This window comes from Electrophorus electricus, chromosome 7 (genome assembly GCF_041902795.1).
Source record: "Electrophorus electricus isolate QZ-2024a chromosome 7, ASM4190279v1, whole genome shotgun sequence".
Taxonomy (NCBI): Eukaryota; Metazoa; Chordata; class Actinopteri; order Gymnotiformes; family Gymnotidae; genus Electrophorus; species Electrophorus electricus.
In genome coordinates this window covers 7,529,406-7,546,076 of record NC_137503.1, presented here as the reverse complement: position 1 = coordinate 7,546,076, position 16,671 = coordinate 7,529,406, and the positions used below count along the sequence as shown (strand labels likewise).

At 39.4% G+C, this 16,671-nt stretch overlaps 1 protein-coding gene across 3 annotated transcripts in view; it reads right to left on the bottom strand.

Annotated features, from left to right (window-relative positions):
- Nucleotides 1–16,671, bottom strand: part of oca2 (oculocutaneous albinism II) — a 76,064-nt gene that overhangs the window by 48,543 nt on the left and 10,850 nt on the right. For all 3 annotated transcript variants that reach the window (XM_081718322.1, XM_081718324.1, XM_081718323.1), the window contains exons 4-14: nt 16,169–16,342; nt 15,993–16,050; nt 15,788–15,860; nt 15,125–15,276; nt 14,610–14,692; nt 14,123–14,276; nt 9,826–9,897; nt 8,901–8,966; nt 8,143–8,199; nt 6,727–6,851; nt 4,645–4,783 (exon numbers count right to left, since the gene is read on the bottom strand). In XM_081718322.1, the coding sequence (XP_081574448.1) occupies nt 4,645–4,783; nt 6,727–6,851; nt 8,143–8,199; nt 8,901–8,966; nt 9,826–9,897; nt 14,123–14,276; nt 14,610–14,692; nt 15,125–15,276; nt 15,788–15,860; nt 15,993–16,050; nt 16,169–16,342 (1,153 nt within the window). The remainder of the gene's footprint in view (nt 1–4,644; nt 4,784–6,726; nt 6,852–8,142; nt 8,200–8,900; nt 8,967–9,825; nt 9,898–14,122; nt 14,277–14,609; nt 14,693–15,124; nt 15,277–15,787; nt 15,861–15,992; nt 16,051–16,168; nt 16,343–16,671) is intronic.

The following is a 16,671-nucleotide window of genomic DNA, read 5'->3' as shown; positions in this document are numbered from 1 at the left end:
CGGACCACTGCAAAAGGAAAACTCTTTTTCCTGCTAACAGAACCATGTGCACAGAGCCATACTCAATGTAATACCAAAGTAATAATAATAGCTGATGTGTTAACACTGATATCCATATTATCCTTTATTTCTTAGCCCTGTTTAACCTAGCAGGCCCATTACTAAATTGTTAATAGATGACTATTCTAATGGATAATTCCCCTTCTTTGTACCTGAACATTTCATAAAATGCTGGCATGTTGGGTCCCCTAAACTAAAAAGATAATCCAGTTCTAAATGACTTCTATTACCTGCTGAAAGCAGGTGCATGTCACCAGAGAATTCTAAATGTACTAGTCTAATGGACTAACTTTACTTGTAGTGTGTATTTACCTATGTAGCATGTCCTGAAAATAATATTTTAGAAATTCTGAAATGCACAGACCTGTATGTGTTACACAAATGTTCTAGGGTTCAGCAATAACATAACTAACTTTGAATGTGGGGGTATCCTTGAGTATTAAATACAAATGGAGTAGTTGAAATTCTTATATTCTCATAATGTGAGAGACCAGTGGGAGATGTTGTGCTGTAACTGTACTCCTTATATAAAATAGCTGTACTACAGAGATACACTAATGCTTACAGCTGATGTTGTGCTGTTCCTTAAGTGTATGTCTGCCTTAGTGTGGTAGGTGAGTTCCAGTTTAGGTGAGTTCCAGTTTAGTCACTCTAAAGGATGCCGAAGATGACTGGAGTGTATCCCAATACTTACTCTACTGCAGCGTGTGACAGTTAATTATGATGTGATCAATCAAGGGGTGAAAATAAACATACACTGCCTGAGGTCACATAAATGTCACATGTACATGCGCATATTCAGGTGGGTTTGGTTAATTTAGGTCATGTATGTGTCAAAATGTTATGAGGCCTCCTTCAGTATGATCACAAAGATTCACATGCACACGCACTCAAACACCTCCTCACATACACCCCCCGAAATCTAACACACAAGTACACTCATCTGACCCAGATCAAACAGATTCCCGTCTCCTACGCATGCACCAGGAGAACCCTAAGTGTCATTTGGTTTCACTGACTCCCCCCTTTATTGCATCAGGTTGCTGGAAATATGCACAAATACAACACACTCATACACATGTGCACGCATACACACACACATGCTTACTGGTGGTGATGGCAAGCCTGTTGACATGCCTGAAATACTCTGATAAATGTGATCATACAGCAGGGTTTTTTACTGTATGTCTCAGAGTGAATGTCAGAGCTAGCTAAACTGGAGTCAGTTCAGTGAGATAAGCACATAAACAACACCCAACAAAAGAGGCTAGATTCATAAAAATGCAAATGAAGAACAGGCAAAACTCTAGGAGGGAGGTTCATTTTCAGCTTACATTTTGTTCTGTTTAATTGTTCTGATTGATGAGGAGCTTTGGGGAAGACACACCATGTCTTAGTTAGCATGTAAGAGTGGTCTACTGTAGGAGTGGGCTATACCTAAATGAATGACCTGCATGCTTTGTAAGCATAAACAAATTTTCCTGTATGTAATCAGGACATACTTCATGGTAGACAGGAGCAGGTACATTCTGGATCACTCCCAAGGAGTCACTCCACCAACCTTTTTCTCCATATCTTAAAGAACAAGAGCAAAAAGCTGCTAGACATTTAATATGTTTCAGCAACAGCATGTAATTCCTCCAGCCAGATTACATCTGGACGACACAGTTAAATAAAGGTGGATATATATATAAATAAAATATATTTTCTATGTGTCTGCACAGTACTTCTCATTAACAGCACATCTCCATTGGAGAACTGAACACACAGAACCCAAAGCAATCTGTATCTTTAAGAGAGCTAGTAACAGTAGCAGGTGTGTAACATTTTCATATGCTTTTTATATAGTTTTCTACCATCAAGAGTTTCAAGCCCAGCAAAACTTTGAATTTGCAGATACAGGGCTTTTATAAACCTGCTTTTTGGAGCCCTTATCCAGTAGGACAGTGCCCTTGAAGAAGAAAATGCAACTAGAGCATATTTTCAGCACCATGGTCGTGTGTAGAAAGCAGTGTGGCAGGCACCGATGACGTCTCTTTGGGGCCTTCATGGCTCTCTCAATGCCTGTACCCAAAGGGCTGTTTAAACGAGGTGGGAATTCCATCGCCACTGGGTAAAGGAGGAAATGACCAAACTAAAGCCTGCAGAAGAAATACTGAAACACAGCACATTTTAATACACCTTGTCCTCAGGAGAAATACTGAATAAGAGGACATTTTAGTATAGATTGTCCACAATATTGCTTGTTCACAGTGCTATCATGAACCAAAAGAGGTCATGAGAAGTGAAAAGAACATTTGCAATTTTAGAGGAAAACAGCTATAATTGGGATATATGAACAAAAGGGGACATAATGATGCTGTAAGCTTACAAAATGAGACAACATGAAAAATCATGCTTTGAAATTCTTGCCCTAAATGCTGCCTTTAGACTGTAATTAGGCTTAGTAATCAGAAAGCTTTGGTGTCTGTTCAGAATTTCACGTTTTCTGGGTTTAAGAAGTCATTGCATTTAAAATAGCTCATTTAAAGCTCATTAGGTATCTTTTACTTCCAAGGTGGGGAAATTCAATTTCAAGCCATATGCACTCAATATACATTGTAATGTATCTGATTCTGCGTATTGGATTCAGTTTAATGCAAATTGGTTGAAAGCTAAATATCTGGGAGACTTTGATGAATAGCATGGCTATCAGGCAGGTGCAGTGCTGATGTAAGGTGATTTCCATTTAAATGCATTATGTATTGCAAAACTGCTGATTTCAAGTGTTTTGTAGTGTAGTAGTCATGACCAGAGTGCTGTGTCTCAAACATCTTATCTGTATCAGAACAGTTAATACATTCCAGTATTAATTTTCATATAGAATTGATACGATGTCTCAAACTCTTGGGTGTATATGGCACATATTTATTAGATGATACAACCTGGTCCTTGTACTCCCTCTCTCTTTCCTTCACTCACCCCCCCCCCCCCCCCCGCCACACACACACACACACACACACACACACACACTCTCTCTCTCTCGCTCTCTCTCTCTGTCTGTCTATGGTACTAAGGTAGGATGTCTCCTGTGAGTTGTTCCTTAATCAGTATCCAGACCTGGAGATGAAAGCTGCTCTGAGATCTATTTCTGCCTCTGTCTAACAACAACAACAACAACAACAACAACCACACACACACACACACACACACACACACACACACACATACATGCATACGCACACACATGCACCTGCACACACGCACACATTCACATGCACACGCATGCTTGCCAAACACACACACACACACACACTGCCTCTAGGCACAATCAGCAGGCATGGCCTACTGATACATTGTCTCATCATCTTTGTCTGTGCCCTCTGTCACAGACAATTCCAAGCACTTAAACACGTGCTAATGCAAACACCTCACACATTCACACAGTCATTTCAAAGCACAGGTAATCACACACTTGGACAGTGAGTATAGCCTGCAGCAGGGTCAAGATGAGGCCGTATCTCAGTGTGACAGACATCTCCATCACCCTTTCAGCCATGGGCCATGCAGCTCAAAAACTCTCCTTCCCTTGTTGTAAACCAACCTACAAATCAGAATAAATGTCCTTACACCCTCCAACTGAGCCATACATCACCCCCCACCCAATCACTCACACACACACACACACACACACACACACACACACACACCTCTTAGTCAGGATACCCAACAGTAGTGTCAGTCTTACTCTGTGTGTGGAGGTCAACTAATAAAGGTTTTTGAAAGAACAACCTGTGCATGTGTAATATAGTCCAGCAGAGTGGATGAGATGTTATAGGGTCAGTGTGTGACAGACAACTGCATGCTAGTTATTAAAGCTCATGTAATGGAGCAGGAATAGAGGAAAGGCCTCACACACAAGGATTAAGGTGATAGCCAAAGTTATACTTGCTGAAGTTCTAGTCAGTAAAGATAATGTAGCTGTATGAAATCACTGGGCAATATGGAGTGGAAGAGCAGGTGACAGTGCTGACAGTCGTCAGCTCTCCCTCCCTTCTCAGCAAGATCGCAATGGAAATAATGGACACACTGCCACTCCCAGCATGCTACAGTTACGTCATGTTACCTGTGTGTGTGCGAGAGTAGATCTGGCAGGATGTACAATGTGTATGATTAATGGTGCAAGGATTGTGTGTGTGTGTGTGTGTGTGTGTGTGTGTGTGTGTGTGTGTGTGTGTGTGTGTGTGTGTGTGTGTGTGTGTGTGTGTGTGTGTAGGCATGTGTAATCATAGAGCTGCCAACTTTTATGTTTGTGTGATTAATGATATGAGGGGGGTGAGTGTGTCAGCTGCTGCAAAGAGGAGAGAAGGGTGGTGCAGTGGAGCAAAGCCACCATTATGACAAACAGACGCCTTGTCATATTAATGCACATGCATGTGTAATAATAACCTCTTCACACTTTAAACTGTCATGAGTCATTTGTATAAAAGTGGCATATTCACTGGACTATTTCTAAGAAAGAAACTTATATAATACTACCCTTTCCACCTACAACCAAAATGAATCCTTTGTTAATATTTCACTTGCTGGAAATAAGACACATACTTTTTTGCGCAGGTCCTGGTTGGATACAATGATGACATTAGGGGGGTCTCCCACCGCTGTGGCAGCTCCTCCAATGTTTGTGAAGATGACCTCAGCAATCAGGACATGTCTTGGGTCCAGATTCAGCACTTCACATAGCCTGACCATATGCACACACACAGACACACACATCTACACATCAAATTACTACTGATTGTACTGAGACAAAACACTACTCTTTTATTATGGAATGCTTTAGCTGTAGGAATTCTGCATATAAGTCTTAGAAAAGCAACACAGTTGACACAGCACCTACAAAACATGCCCAATGGGTATATTGGTTTAAAGGAAGTATTTCCTACATACTTTTACACCAAGAGAACAGCACATCAAATTATCAACCACCAGCGGTGCCAAAACACAGAAACATGGTGAGGCAGATATCAAAGGTCGTCTACTGAATCCAGTTAATTCTACAAAAATTAAGCTCAGACGTGCACAGTGAAACAAAGAGAAAAGGAGAACAAATGTTTCAAGCAAACAATGAGGAATGATAAAATAAAGCTTTCGTAGATCACCAATGACATCAGCCTCAACATTTCACTGTTTTATGCCATTGGTGTGAGCATTTTTTTTTTGCTTTATTGTGTAATTCTAAAAAGCAAGGTGACCAATGTGCAGGCTACAAGAGATAAGTGTGACACATGTGATCCACAAAGTAATTCCAGGAGTTTACTAGAATGCCCATAATAATGGATGGGTGCAAGAGTGCAAAAATGTACAGCAACTCCAGACAAAATCTAGTCACCTACAGACCACTAACAGAGCTCTCTCTCCTGTTCTACTCCTGGCTTTGGACATTAAAGGATGTCTAAAGTGGGCAGACTATGAACGAATCTTTAGCCATGATAAATCAGTTCCAGCATTTGCGTAAGCAGATCTCCTCTTCAATTATCCCTGCTGTTATGCAATTGTGCGTATGCACGTGTGTACATGTCTTAGAGTTCATTGTAAACGTCATTAATATTTCAAAGCCCAGTGCTTTGAGGTATGCAGATGTAGATAATGGCATGTGTTTGCGTGAGCAGAGGACTCTTTCTTCATGAAACAGCAACTGCTTCTAACCCACATCACCTCTATTACTGTGTACTCAGAGAAACAATCCTACATGGGTTTTATAATCCTATATGTTTTATTTTACACATTTATAGTCGGAATACATTTCTCTGGTGGAAGTCCGGGGGGAGATGCTGGGGTTAAAGCATAGCTTGACAGACAGATAGCTCATGAAATTATATAAAGGTAAAATCTAAAACTATAAGCAAGTTTACATTTTAATATTTTTTCTCCAGAATTGGGGTATAGATGCTAGATACCAGGCACCATTAAAGGAGAGCCATATCTATGTTGAAATTAAAATGGTAAAGTAATGCAATCAACCACACACATATATTACATGCAGAAAATATCTCTCTTCCACACAGGAGCAAAGCTCTTGCACACAAAACCATACAATAGGAATGATCCATCATGCTGCCCAGTTGTCTGCTGTGGTATTTCACTGTAATCGAGGAGTCTTGGAGAGACGCAGCAGGCTGAAATGGCAGTGAAAAGACTGATGAGATAGAAGAGCTTCCATTACTCGCTGTCTCCTTGTGTAACTCTAAAGCTAAAGAAGAACCTCAGAACAGGGAGAGAGCCCTTCAGCACTCTGCTGGTCCCTGTGTGAAGAGAGGCTAGCCTTAACTAATGCTAACAGTCATACCCCAAGAACATGTAATGCTGCAAGCAACATTTTATAACCTCATGAGAGTGAGGAGGCAGGGAGGAGAGGAAGACGGAGAGCAATGGGGAAACAAGAAATATAAGGTTATAAAAATAATTTAAAAAGTACAAAAGGAAGATGGGGCAAAGGTCAAAAATGGTGAATTGAGTTGGAATTTCAAAATGTCTGACAGCTAGTGTCTGAAAGCACAAATATGGGTTGGTGAATGGGGGGCAATAATGTACAAACGTTGAAGTGGAGGAGGATCCTTACTGGTCTGCATCCTGGGACTCTATACAGGGTCAAACAAAACAATATATAACATGCAGGGACTCTACCTGATGGTAACGGGCGTGAAAAGCATCATGGTCGTCACATTGTCCAGGAAGGCAGAAAGAATGGCAGCGAATAGACAGAGGATAATGATCATGGGCCACACTCTTCCTCTTGACACCTGATAAGCCTGCAAGGCAACAAAGCCATCACTAAAAGTGGCCCTTATTTGAACACTTTTGTGCCATTTAATAAGATAAGAAGACTTTGGTAATAAATAAGACTCAGTTCATTATTATGTGCACATCCACTGACTTCTTATTTCTTATTATATTGTTGCCTCTTTCTGCAAATCTAAACATGATCATGTTTCAAGAATCTGGAACTTCTATGGGGATAGTATTATTTGCACACAGCTCACATTTCTGTCTACTATCTTTTAAACATTCAAAAAACAAATACATTTGTTCAAATGAGATGGTTAGCCATTCACTCAGTGGTTAACAGTGAAAGAATTTCACTGTTTACTTGAAACACTAAGACAGGAGACAGGCTCGATCACAAAAGAAGTCGAAATGTTCCACTGTGCAGATCCTGCTAGTCATCAGTACAGGCTGTGCGAGGTTGTCGCTATGGAGACATTATCTGGCTGTCTGGAATAATCCTAATCAAGTAGCATCATGGGGCTACAGCCCACCTGTGATATCACATCTCTGTGATTATACAGGACCCATGTACCAACATCCACACATACCTGGACTTCCACACCAATACATACACACACAGATGCAGTGAGCAGAACACACAGCAGTACTGCTGCTTTTAGGCACACATTCAGACCAGGCGAGGTTCACCATATCAGCGGCCAGTTGCCACATTGAGAATGGTGGCAGAATGTGGGTGAGGGTGGCATTTCTAGCAAGATATTATCCTTTTCAGGCTTGCATAAGGCCAGACCTTTTTTTTTTAATAATCATGAGACTGTCCTGTCTGTTTTCTGAGTGGAGAGGTTTAAGAGCCCTCTCCTCATGTTAAAGACAGATGTGTTTGCTCTCGTAATCTCTAAAGAATGTACATGAACTGTACATAGTCTACCTGCAGTCCACAGAGAGCCATGTGAAAGAGCCGGGGATTTCCATCCCAGCTCCCCACAGAGAACAATGATGGATTTCAAACACTTTTATCATTTCTAACCCATTTTCCCAAAGATTTATATACTTTTTCCATTGTTCCAAGAAGATTTGTTCCAGCTAATTTGATTCTGTATGCCTATAAGAGCTTGATATTCATCCATAAATTTCAAATATAAATCATTTGAGCACCTCTAGTTACCTGGCTCGGGGTGAATTATGGGGATTTTGAGAACGGGAATGAACATATTTGTGAATGCACTGGAAGACAGGCTACTCTGAGCGGCTATTCGGACTGCTCCCTTTGCTCTGCGAATTTGCCCATATGTAACGATGAGTCACCCCACTCACCTTAACAGCACAATAATCGAAGAAGCCAGTCTCAGAAAAAATGGCAACCAAAATCATCTAGAAGTAAGCAGATATGCATGAAAAGGTCAGTGTCAAAATGGATTTAGATTGCAGTGTAGTACCATATTGTTTGAGGGTAGAACATTTCCCAATCATCTACATTTTATTATTCATTTAGATGTAATAGTTTTTGCTTATGATTAGTCAATAAAGGCAAATGTGTCTATATATTATACTATCACAACTGCCGTACTCAGAATACAACTGAATGTTTTTTGCCACAGTACACAGGAGCATTAACATGCTGCAATTTGATTTTTTTCTTTTGCCTCGATTCTCCTTCATTTCTTTCCACAAATACTTCTATGTATAGTCATCGGCACTTTGCATGAGCACTTAAGGAGGACTGTTTGTTTCCATGGAGACAGCCACTGAACACATCAAGATCTTGAAAAGGATTGTGCTCTGGCAATAAGACCATAGCGTATGCTATATTTGTGTGTGTGTGTGTGTGTATGTGTGTGTGTGTGTGTGTGTGTGTGTGTGTGTGTGTGTGTGTGTGGTGTTGCTGCTAGACATTACTTGTTACAGTACCAGAAAAAATGTCTTCTGTTGAGTCACAAAGCAAAAAAATCACATAATCACAAATAAAGCAATCACATGATTTAATAGCTGTGGCATTGATTTCTGCCACCACTGGATTTGAGTGCATTGAGAAGAAGCTATTATGCTAGGAGTAGTTAATGTACAGTACCCACCATGCCAAAGAGCAAGGCCAGGGTCTCATAGTCGATCCATTCCACCACAGTCATCAGGCTTGGCCGCTGTAAGGGAGACAGACAGTCCACTTCACGTACCCACACAAAGCACTCTCAGAAGCATTTACCTGCACTGGTGTGAATGCATCAGCTCCAGCCCCATGCTTTTCCTAAAAGTGCTGCAGTGCATTAGTTACATTATGGGACACAGCTTACATGTATTTGTAATGCCCTACAAAAGTGCATTGCTTACATTTAATGCTGCAGAGTCATAGCAGAAACCAGTCTGATGTGGACACACTCAGTGCAGTAAGACTGTGAACTGCCATACAATGTTCTTCATCCATCATTAGAGCAATATTACATTTCACCGCCTCTCCTCATGCTAATGTAGTGTGTCCCAGCCCTAGGCTCTCTGTTCACCATACCAGTGTAGTTATAAATATCTTATCATTTTAAAGCTACTTTTTTATACATAATATATTAAGCTGAATCCGTTACAGCAATTATTTTTGTCATTCTGTCCAGTCTGCATCTCTAAATTGCATTAAAGCAAATGTTTATTAATGTTATAGCAATATCTTAAATATACATGCAGATGGTGCATATTCCATGCATACTGTATAAAATGGTTAACTCATTTAACATAATGTAAATGCATTCGCTCTCACCAAATAAAAGCTAATCAGCATCACTTCTAGTTAAGTGAGCACATCCCAGAGTACATAATTTAAGAAGGTAGGAGTAGTCTTCACCAGACAAAAAAACCCTCAAAAGCATGTTAAAAATTAATCGTAGTGAAGTCCAATGTGCTGTGGGAATGTGAGCATGTTTAACTAGGGTGGGCAGGGATGGGAGTTAACATACATCTCCAATGCATGTGAGTGAGTTTAACTAGCGAGAGCAGGTATGTGAGTTAACATACATCTCCAATGAAGGCGAGAGCTGCCAGGGCAGCCAGGGAGCCCAACATGGCAGCCAGGGTGCGATGGACTATCTATAAACACAAATGCAAAGGTTACACTAGCCACACAGTTTTCTGCAAAAAAAATAAAAATAAAATAAGATTTAAAGCATTTAGATCATTTCATTATATTGGACAAAATATGTTTAGTTAAGCATAAAAATTATAGTGCATGTACAAATGTAGTGTATATATAACAGTAGTAGCATAAACAATATAAAACAGATATTTTATTGTACCTTTAACCAGTGTTATCTGATAGTTGTCTTTATATTGCAGCAGGAAAGCCAAGTACAACATGCATATAAATCCTTTTATATAAATTATTTTCTTTTTTGCATCCATTAAAATGAACACTGATACAAAAGGTAATTCTGAAGAGTACTGCTCAGATGAATCACTTTGCTACTTTGTGTGCTCCTCTGAAAATCTTGCCCTTTGATGTACCATAAAGCCTGAATATGTTAATGATGTCCTAACCATGCTTTTCTTTTTCTTAAATCCATAAGGCTCAGTTATAGAGCTAAAATCACTATAATCATCTATGTCTGATGCTTCAACACAAAGCAGCACCTATCACAGGGGAAGATTAGGGTTTTCTACCCTTCACTCTTTGCTTTGGACAAAACACAGGTGAGTGCAACATTTTCTGGACCTTTACAGGATGGCCGCGTGCCACATGGACTGAAGGGCATTCTTCATGCCCACCAGGGAGGCTATGAGCAATCATAATAATACTCAGCAGTGGTGAGAGGCACCACAGGAGAAAGTGGCAGAAGCCTACACTGCCAGCTAACCATTAGGAGCACAGAGAAGCGCAGCCCTGCTGGGACACTCCTACCTCCTACCTAGGGGGGAGGAACAGTCAATGTTGCATTAGAACTGCAAGGCTACATCAAAGCAAGGTTTAGGACTGAACAGTTTGAGAACTGCTTTCAGAAAAAGACCATGGGTATAGTTTGCTTATGTTTGTGATGTCTGGTTTCAAGCTTCACTGGAGATTTTCAGATATGAAAGAAAGAGGTAAAGAGACTCTTCTAAATGAATAAATATTATGAAGCCAGTGAAAATAAAGTTAAAAGAAAGCCAAGCAAAGTCCAAAATGTGGTCATATTTCTGGATCATCCAGCACTAGTGGTGCTAGGACAGGAGAGTTTGAGCTCCAGTTATGAATAATCTATAACACTTTATTTAAATGTTTAAAAGGTGTCTGATATAAAAATTTCAACATGCATTATTTATGTGTCATTTAACACATATAAATATTCATAAATATTAGATGCTAAATGCTTCACAGATTCCAAGCATTAGTTTCTCCTACAACAAAGAGTTTTTAACGTGTAAGAGACTATGAATTAATAAATGCCCAATTGGACAGCAGCTTCCTTTAAGCAATGACACATTTGATGATTTCTGCTACTGTTAGAATTTGTGAAAAGAATAGTGTGGCAAAGGCAGAGTTCACTCGTGGTTCTTCATGGGAAGGGGGTGGCACTGGTTTCAAACCACAGATTGTAATGTATAGTAAATTTATCCCAATGCTTATTACACATGAGACCATTACTGTCTGTGGAGGGCTGGAGTATGGGAGACCTGCAGTATATCACATGTTTAATGGGAATTTGAATTGTAAATAGAATCCTGCAGATTTGTTCTGAGAATGACTGAAGTATGTGCAGTCTTAATGAAGGGGTCATATTAAGAATTATTCCTGTCAGGTCTATGGCAGACACTTGTCTACAAATAGAGTTCAGCTACCATAAGCTGCCCTGACAAACCTTCCATGTCTTTTTTCTGTTCATTTATGGCAACATCTACTAAAATATTTTTTTTAAATAAAAATGTAAAAATACAAATAAATAAAAATCTCACTGAAGCTGATATCATCAGAGCTTACTTCAAAATAGAGCTGGACATAACATGAATTTAAAAAATAACTGAATGAGAGTATTTTAGGTGGGATTACTCTAGTCAAAGAAATCACTCAGTGTACAAAAGAAAAAGCCTAACAAACATCTGAAAGAAGTAGCTTCACAAATCCAGTTCAATTAGACATCTATTGGTGCACATTTGACAATTTTTTTTTTGTTTTAGGCTGTGAAGCAAAGAAAGCAAATTTTACGTATGTACAACACTATGTGATTTTATAAAAGAGATAATCTGAATGTAGGCTTTATCCACAAGGGAAAGACATATAATAGTTGTGCATGGTGCCTCTGTTATTTAAAAAAAAAAAAAAAGGAAAAGATTTCGTTGTGCCTATCCATTGGGGCACATTTTAGTTATATGTCTTTCATTGCATCTAACATGTTAGAAAACTGGCCTAGTAAATACAGAAAAGTCAGCTGCATACTGAAAATGACCATGACCTAAGGGCCCAAAGACCTTTTATGTGTCCACCTGTATGACGGAGAATAGAGCGCACTAGGTGCACAGAGCCTGAACATCTCTGCAGTAGCATGTCTGCAACAGCATTTAAACTGCAGGCACAGGATCAAGGTTCAGGCTGAGCCTTAGAACTTTCTCATCTCTTTACACTCAGTTAAGAAAGGAACGCTTCTCTCATATTTAATAATGCAGTAAGGAATGAAAATAAGTGACTGGTTCAAATAATCTTCCTGAAGAAAGCAAATTCATATTAGAGTTAAAGGAATGAATGTCCTAATAATTTAGTTTAAAAATATCTCCAATCAGTCCTGTTATTACTTATAAGAGAATATGCATTTCAGGCTCCCTAGTGTACTCTTAATGATAAGGACACTGTACATTGGACATTGTGCTTTTGATTAAAATCCTCTCTTTGCTCTTACAGGACCTAACTGCATGACCCCAGGGCAGAAAATGATATCAATCCTAAAAGTTGCATAGCAAGTTAAAATGGAGTGATCTCCCTATTTCTACATCCTCCAGAAACAAGAGACAGAGAAACATTAGCTCACAGGATGCACACACTACAGGGACCTTATGAGACCTAGCCCACAGTAGATCAGACAGAACATCAAGTGATTAGGCATTCATAGACTTAAAATGCATAAGTGAATATTTTGTTCTACTCATTTATAGAAGTTCACATGGATTGGAGATAATAAGACAATGCTGAAGTTAAAAAATACCCAAAGGATTGTGTCTGTTTCAGACCAGAAAGTGCTAGTAAAGAGGTGATAAAGTTGTTAAAAGTGTTATGACGGGTAATATCAGGATGTTGTTCTGTTATAAAATATTTCTTTCATATTACCTTGGTATCACAAGGTTTTTATGAATAATTACAAATAAGTAAATAAATAAATAAAAACAATTTATGAGGGATTAAATAGCGGCTCAGAAAAAATGGCAGTGTGAATTTAACACTCTGAAGGAATCTTAGTTGAGCTGTAATATTTTTCTTTAGAGAAACAGTATTTTCATGTTAGGTATAATTCTTAAGGGTTTGGAGTAGTTTCTAGCCATCCAACTGAGAAAAAATGCGCCTTACTCTCCATCTCCAGGAGAGCCAGGTGACACCAAATGGTCAACAGAAGTACTTCACCAATCAGCACTCGTGAAGGTGCTGATACTTGGTCCTGAGATTTGATGCATCCTCATAATATGTTAAGTAGTTAGATTAATTATACCATGATTTTAAAAATTTGTGTAATTTGTAAAATATTTTAAGCATTTTCAACAGCCTTTTTAACAGCCTGCTCAACTATTTGATAGCATTACCACATTTGCATTTCATTTATTCTGTTTGGCAGACACTTTTATGCAAAGTAACTTACAAAGGGTGACATTTTCTCCATAAACAATTTGTTTAAAACAAACACCTCTCTTGTTTTCTCTTTCCTTTAAACCTTGTTTGATGCCACTTATATGACACTCCACACAAAGGGCTTTATTACCCAGAATTCTGTCCCATCTGCATTAGGTAGTAGGTCTCATTACTAAAGGACCTGAACACAGCATGGTCTTGTTCCCCCATTGCTCAATTCAAGGTCCTAAACAAGAAGATAAGCAGCAGGTGTGTTTATAATTGACCATTATATGGAACTATAGAACAGCGCACCCAAACAGGACTCACAGAAGAGCTCTGTCATTAAGCAAGCCCAAGATGGTGAAACTTTAAATGTCATTATTTATTTATTTAGTCATTTTTATGCAATAGCTACATCAAGGCAACACAGTGCTCGTCATAATCTCAAGGACAAATCCATTTTGTAGAATGAGAGTCCCTTCAGGACTGAATATTTTTTAAATTACTGTAACAGATGCCACACTTTACCTCAAAGATGATGAGCACGTAGACTCCAGCCAGGATGAGTCCCGCAATCAGCACTTGTGTTTCCACGGTTACATAAAGCGACTGGTATGTCATAGAGAGAGGAACAACCTGAGTGTCCTGAAGGAAGGCCTGTACATTAACCTGAATTGGAGCACTGGACAGATAGAGGGAATCCGTAAAATGTATCAACATAGCAAGTTTAGTGTCATCAAACTCTCATTCTCTGAACTAGCTATTCATAGTATTTTAAATTACTAGGTATTGTACATAAAGACAGCACTAGGTGCACTTCCTAAACAGTAGAATGAATTAGTCAAAACAACTATTCAAAAGGCTTTTATCTGTGTCCTGTTCCCCTGGAATATAAGCACCGGCAATGTTGCCATGGTGAAAGTACATCCCACTGCTGAAAGCAAACCCCACTGTAAAACATGTAATATCATGTATGAAATGTGCAGCTACTGTATCCAGCTCTCTGTTAGCATACCCAGGAAGCATGGCAAAAGTCCTTGTTGTAAGAATCTGATCACTCCTCTTTGAATGTAAAGGTATGGTCCAGTTATAGAGAATCTGCATACATAAAATCCGATGAAAACCGCTTTGTCAAAAAATGTATCAGTGCTGGTAGGGTGTGTGCCACAGATTACTGTCAGTTTTAGTTTACAGTAATATTCAGCTGCATGATTCTTATAGCTTGATAAAGCATTTGTTCCACAACATGAAATAAACTTGACAGAGCAGAAACAGCTCTACAGATAACTTATACATCATAGTCACAGATTTGAACAATGTGACACTTAATAATTGCATTCAGCAGAATACTCTACACCTTCTTCTGATATTTTGTTGGATGGGTTTCATAACAGAATGAAAAAATAAGAACTGCAATACATTTCAGAATTACAATACAAGGGCCATTGAATATGTGAAGCCACAGGACTATTCAAGGCTCTTCTTAATGAGAGTCACAATGCTCATGTTATTTAAGCATCTGGATCTCACCTGTTCTCTCCTGCGAAAGCCTATCTCTAACATTTGCTCCACCTGGATCAGAATAGACTCCTGGTCAGGACTTTTTTCCATTCTAGTTGTAAAGGGTCCACCCACTTGTAGCTTCCACAAGGCATTGTCACGGAAGTTTGTCAGGTTCATTGCTATGAGGTTAAGCTGGTCAAGGGTCATCCCACAGTTACAGTAAATGTAATGCCAGCTACCATTATCACAAAAGTTGCACATGCCCCATGGTGGGCACCATCTATGCCCAACACCCCCCCCCCCCTTCCTTTAAGGATTGCACATTATAATAAACTGCTCCACAAGCAATGGCATACAAGTACATTATTGTTAGACCACTCATCTGGCAATCCTGGCAGGCATAGCAACTTTTCATGTATGATCACTTCAGTTAAATCCATTGCCATAAGAGCCTGTGTAATTTTAAACAGCAGATGGTAAGATCACCCACAATCAAGAAAGATGAGTCAAATCCCTCTGACAACTTCTGAGAGCTTGAGGAATGAATTTTGGAACTTTCATCCAGAGAATGTACAGTATATTAGACACATAAAGTTTAAAGAATTCACTCTTATCCAACCAGTAGATGGTAAGCAGTGCCCTGCGGTGCACTCTGTTCAGTCTTTGAAAGCACAGCATCAAAAAGGATACAGAAACTCTCAGTAGATGAGACTGCCAGCATCCTCCAGGGTCTCTCTCGGTCAGGGTACATGCTGAACACAAGCTGACCACACAACACAGCCATATTAATATCTGACAAATTACAGTTTCAGTAACAGTAGAATCTTGCACAGATCATGCCATTTATACCAAAAAAGCATCTTATATGTCTTGGCCAGATGGTTCTAAGACTTACTGAACAGAGGACAACCATGATGAAGATGGTTATGAGTCTTGTGATTCTGAAAACGTACCTGTAAAACAAGTAGAAATTTGGTTAAATAATGTTCTGCTCTCCTGCAGAATACAGATGTATCACCTTACAAATGCACACATAACAGTGATCCAGATTGCCAGGACTGGTAACGCTACCAAATGTTGGAGAAAAATTTGGAGTTGTGCTCATTTTTCTCAATGGAGAGAGAACGGGAGAGACTGGCCACTTCGCTGCCTAGCCGGCATCGCCTCTCCAGCTCTCCAGAGTTCCCCTCCCATGACTCTTCTCCAGGGCCAAAGCTGGAGTCATGCAGTGTCATATATGTCATTCTGCAGGGCACAGTAACATATCAGTCAGTTCACAAATACTGATTATGCTGCCACTTGGATTAATGCCATAAAGGCACAAAAACCTTGGATTAACCCAAAAGTCTAGTTTTGAACAAACCTTACGGCCACTCAAACAGCGAAAACAATCTACATCTAGAAACCCTTGAAATAACATTTATGTTAAAATACAGCAGAGCTTCATGGCAGTCATTCTCCTAAAGTATTTTTTGAAAAACAGCAATGGAACTTATTACAGTGAATACAGAGAAAAAGTCACAGCACTCTACTAGATCATAACCAGTGTAGCCTTGACACCACCAGGCAGCTGT